The 3,593-nt window shown below is 32.3% G+C and overlaps 1 protein-coding gene across 1 annotated transcript in view; it reads right to left on the bottom strand.

Moving 5' to 3' along the window:
• Positions 1-308: 308 nt before the first annotated feature.
• ABHD10 (abhydrolase domain containing 10) overlaps positions 309-3,593 on the bottom strand; it is a 13,154-nt gene continuing 9,869 nt past the window's right edge. The window contains exon 5 of the mRNA XM_010852739.1: positions 309-1,136. Within this exon, the coding sequence (XP_010851041.1) occupies positions 792-1,136 (345 nt within the window). The 3' untranslated portion in view covers positions 309-791. The remainder of the gene's footprint in view (positions 1,137-3,593) is intronic.

Raw genomic sequence — 3,593 nt, 5'->3', positions numbered from 1 at the left:
CTGTGAAATACTGAAGGCAGGAGAAGGGGGAGATAGAAGATGATATGGTTGGATGGCATCACCAACTCAATGGACATGAATTTGAGCAAACTCTGGGAAACAGTAAAGGAAAGGGAAGCCTGGTATGCTACAGTCAGTGGGGTTGCAAAGAGTCGGACACAACTTAGCGATTGTACAACATCATTGCTTAAAGATGAAATCCCCCCACTTAACTATATGACATATTAGCCAAAAGTTTAAAATGATACATATCCTTTATATATCTATAAAGTTTTGAGCCCTTAAAAAAGAATAACCTTGATTTTAAGTTCAAATATAACATGCAAAAGACATGAACTTTATTATGCTTCATACATTTCTCTAGTCATTTCAGATTTCAATAAATGTGTTCCTGTATTTTGTGAACTGCATTTTAAAATCAGAGATAATTTTACAAATCTTCATATACAATGATACCAAATAAAAAACAAATTAAGCTTTATTAGCAAATCTAAGTAAGAGGTGGCATAGTTAACATAAGCATTCAGAAGGTAAACATTTCTTGAATAAAAAAATAGGAAATATTTTAATGAAAAAAAATCAGGGATTGAGGAGGGAGAACATTTTTCAAACAGCAGCTGGCACTTTCTTCACAATTTGTATCACTTGTGAAAATACATCATTAGATAAATACTCACATGATATTTACAAAGTAGAGAGAAGAGGAAAAACCTTTTAATCAAGGTCTTTCATCTGTTACTCTCTTCCATCTTCTGGATCCATTACTTTGCATACCAACTAAAGTTGTGATTCTAGTGAACTATGGTTGAAAGCTTATCAATTAAGTCATCAATAGTGTAAACCAGAAGTTGAATGTCTGCTTTTTCCTTCATTCGGTGATCACTATTCTTTCGGAGGATGACATCTACATCTGTGCTAACTACTCGGTCAGCGACCTGCACAGACGTGTGCCACGGTACAATATCATCCTTCATGCCGTGGAGCAATCTTATGGGACACTTCACAGGAATAGGACTATGTAACAAGCAGTGGTGCTCAGCTTCTTTAATGACACTGTACTGAATGCGATAAACTCCTTCTTCACTGTATTTTGATGGCATGGGCCACACACCTTTCATCTCTATTTCCTTTTTTGTCTGTTGGAACAAATGAAAATAAAAGTATTTATGCAACATTAATACATGCAATAGTCTTAAACAATCTAAGGAAAGTGGTCTTTGAAGAAGAGGCAAAGAGATAACAAAAACATAACAATGATAATTATCAATAATTAAATACCAGTATTTTCCACATAGTATCTCACAGGATCCTGATAATAATTTTGTTATTATTTCAATTTTACAAAAGAAGATATTAGAGTACACAGCTTTAAAGTTGAAAGGCAGTAACTGCTGTGGATAGGATTCAAAACTTAGATTTAACTAACTATATTATATAACATCTTAAATCAGGCGTTGTTTCATCCCAGTTCAAAGGGAAAATTAGGAGAAAAATACAATAATTTCTTAGAATCAGTACAGGTAGCATTCATATTACATCAAATCAAATCTTAGGAATAAAAACTGTTTAGATTTAAAAATCATGAAACTAAAAGTGCGATTAGTGGAAGTTACTAAAATGGGGTGAGGTGGGGGAAGGGGAAAAGAATGGAGTATACTGCTAAAAATGAAAAATAAGACTGGTTATTCTGGGGCAACAATACACGCCCAATTTTAGGCTGAATGTAAAAAAAAATAGTTTTTGCCTTTCAGAGTTCTATGGAATGAGAAGAAAACTGTCTGTTGTTCTGGATGACAAAGAATTCTTGCAAATATCTCCTGAAAACTGAGCAATGGTATCAGTTCTACCTTTAAAATAAAATGCTGGGTATTCTTTGATTCTTGAAGAATCTCTATTTTTGAGACCATAATTTGTCTTAAACGTTTTTTCTACTTAAAGTAACATATATTCATTATTGAAAACATGGAAAATATAAAAAGCATAAGAAGAAATAAATTACCAATAGCCCTATCTCATGGATATAACAACCAACCATTAATATTCTGGCTTCTCTCCTTCTAGTATTTCTATATGTGCTAGGTTTTAGATATACCATATGTAAAACACTTAGCTATTACAATTTATATATAGTTTTCAGTGCTTATTTATTTAATATATATATTTCTGGGTTTTAAAAGATTAGATTAAAAGTTTTTAAAGACTGGATAACTGTCTACCACAATGCATACAAGATAATTAATTCAACCATTTCCATATTGCTGAGTACTTCTAGGAACATCTTTGAACATAAAGGGTTATATGTATATAATAAATTCTTTGGAAAGATTATCACAGCTTGAATTAGTAAATCAAGACGTAAATAGCTTTAAGCCTCTTGCAACCACATAATATGAAGGGAATTTCTGTCTAGAAAAAAACAGGTGGATGGCTTATCAAAAATAAAGAAAAATACAAGGAAAGAAAAGCTACATACAATGTATTTAAAAAATCTGTATTTAAATTTTCAATAAAAATACTGTATTTCCACATTTAAAACTATTCACTTATTACAAATTCAGAGGCAAAAAAGAATTTAAACAGTAAAATATATATGATGTTATCTATATGTATTTAGGTATTCTAATGTATTTTATAAAATTCCAAAAACATTTCAGTGAAAAAGCTGTATATCTGAAAGCTAGACTTCTAAATATCTATAGCCAAATGATTTAAAATAGAGTAAAAAATTATAACGTATATTAATATCATGGGGTGCTCTGCATTAAAGCAACATATGAACCAAGTATTTAAAGCAAAAAAATGATATTCAGTTGTCCTCACACTACTTATGACTGTTCCTGAATTTGTAATTTCAGTAGTTAGAACTAAGTTCCATTGATTATTAGAGAGGGTCAACTATGCTAATTACCAACACATAATAATAATTGCATTTTAAGCATTGCTGCTTCCCAACTAGCTCTGTTATCTGCTATTGAGGTGAACGAATATTGTTCATTTGAAGAACAGACTTAACTTTACAAAGTCTTTTATGTCCCAAAGCCTCAAAAACAAAAACTACAGGAATACTAAAAACAGCTTTATTCAAAGAAAAGGTACAATATTCATAATTCTTACACCAAAAGAAACTAGGAAGGCAATGTGTCTGTGAAACTTGGATTCCAACAACTGTGCATCCTGTCTGATGCCCTCTAGTGTCCACAGAGAAATCTGTATGCAGGTCAAGAAGAAACAGTTAAACGGGACATGGAAAAACAGACTGGTTCCAAATCAGGAAAGGAGTACTTCAAGGCTGTATACTGTCACCTTGCTTATTTAACTTACATGCAGAGTACATCATGCAAAATGTCAGGCCGGATGAGGCACAGGCTGGAATCAAGATTGCCAGGAGAAATATCAATAACCTCAGATATGCAGATGACACTGCCTTTATGGTAGAAAGTGAAGAACTAAAGAGCCTCTTGATTAAAGTGAAAGAGGAGAGTGAAAAAGTTGACTTAAAACTCAACATTCAGAAAACTAAGATCATGGCATCTGGTCCCATCACTTCATGGCAAATAGATGGGAAACAATGGAAACAGTGACAGACTATTTTT

This window comes from Bison bison, unplaced genomic scaffold, assembly GCF_000754665.1.
Source record: "Bison bison bison isolate TAMUID 2011002044 unplaced genomic scaffold, Bison_UMD1.0 scf7180017864314, whole genome shotgun sequence".
NCBI lineage: Eukaryota > Metazoa > Chordata > Mammalia > Artiodactyla > Bovidae > Bison > Bison bison.
The sequence above is the reverse complement of the archived record's forward strand: the minus strand, read 5'-3'. Positions and strand labels throughout refer to the sequence as shown.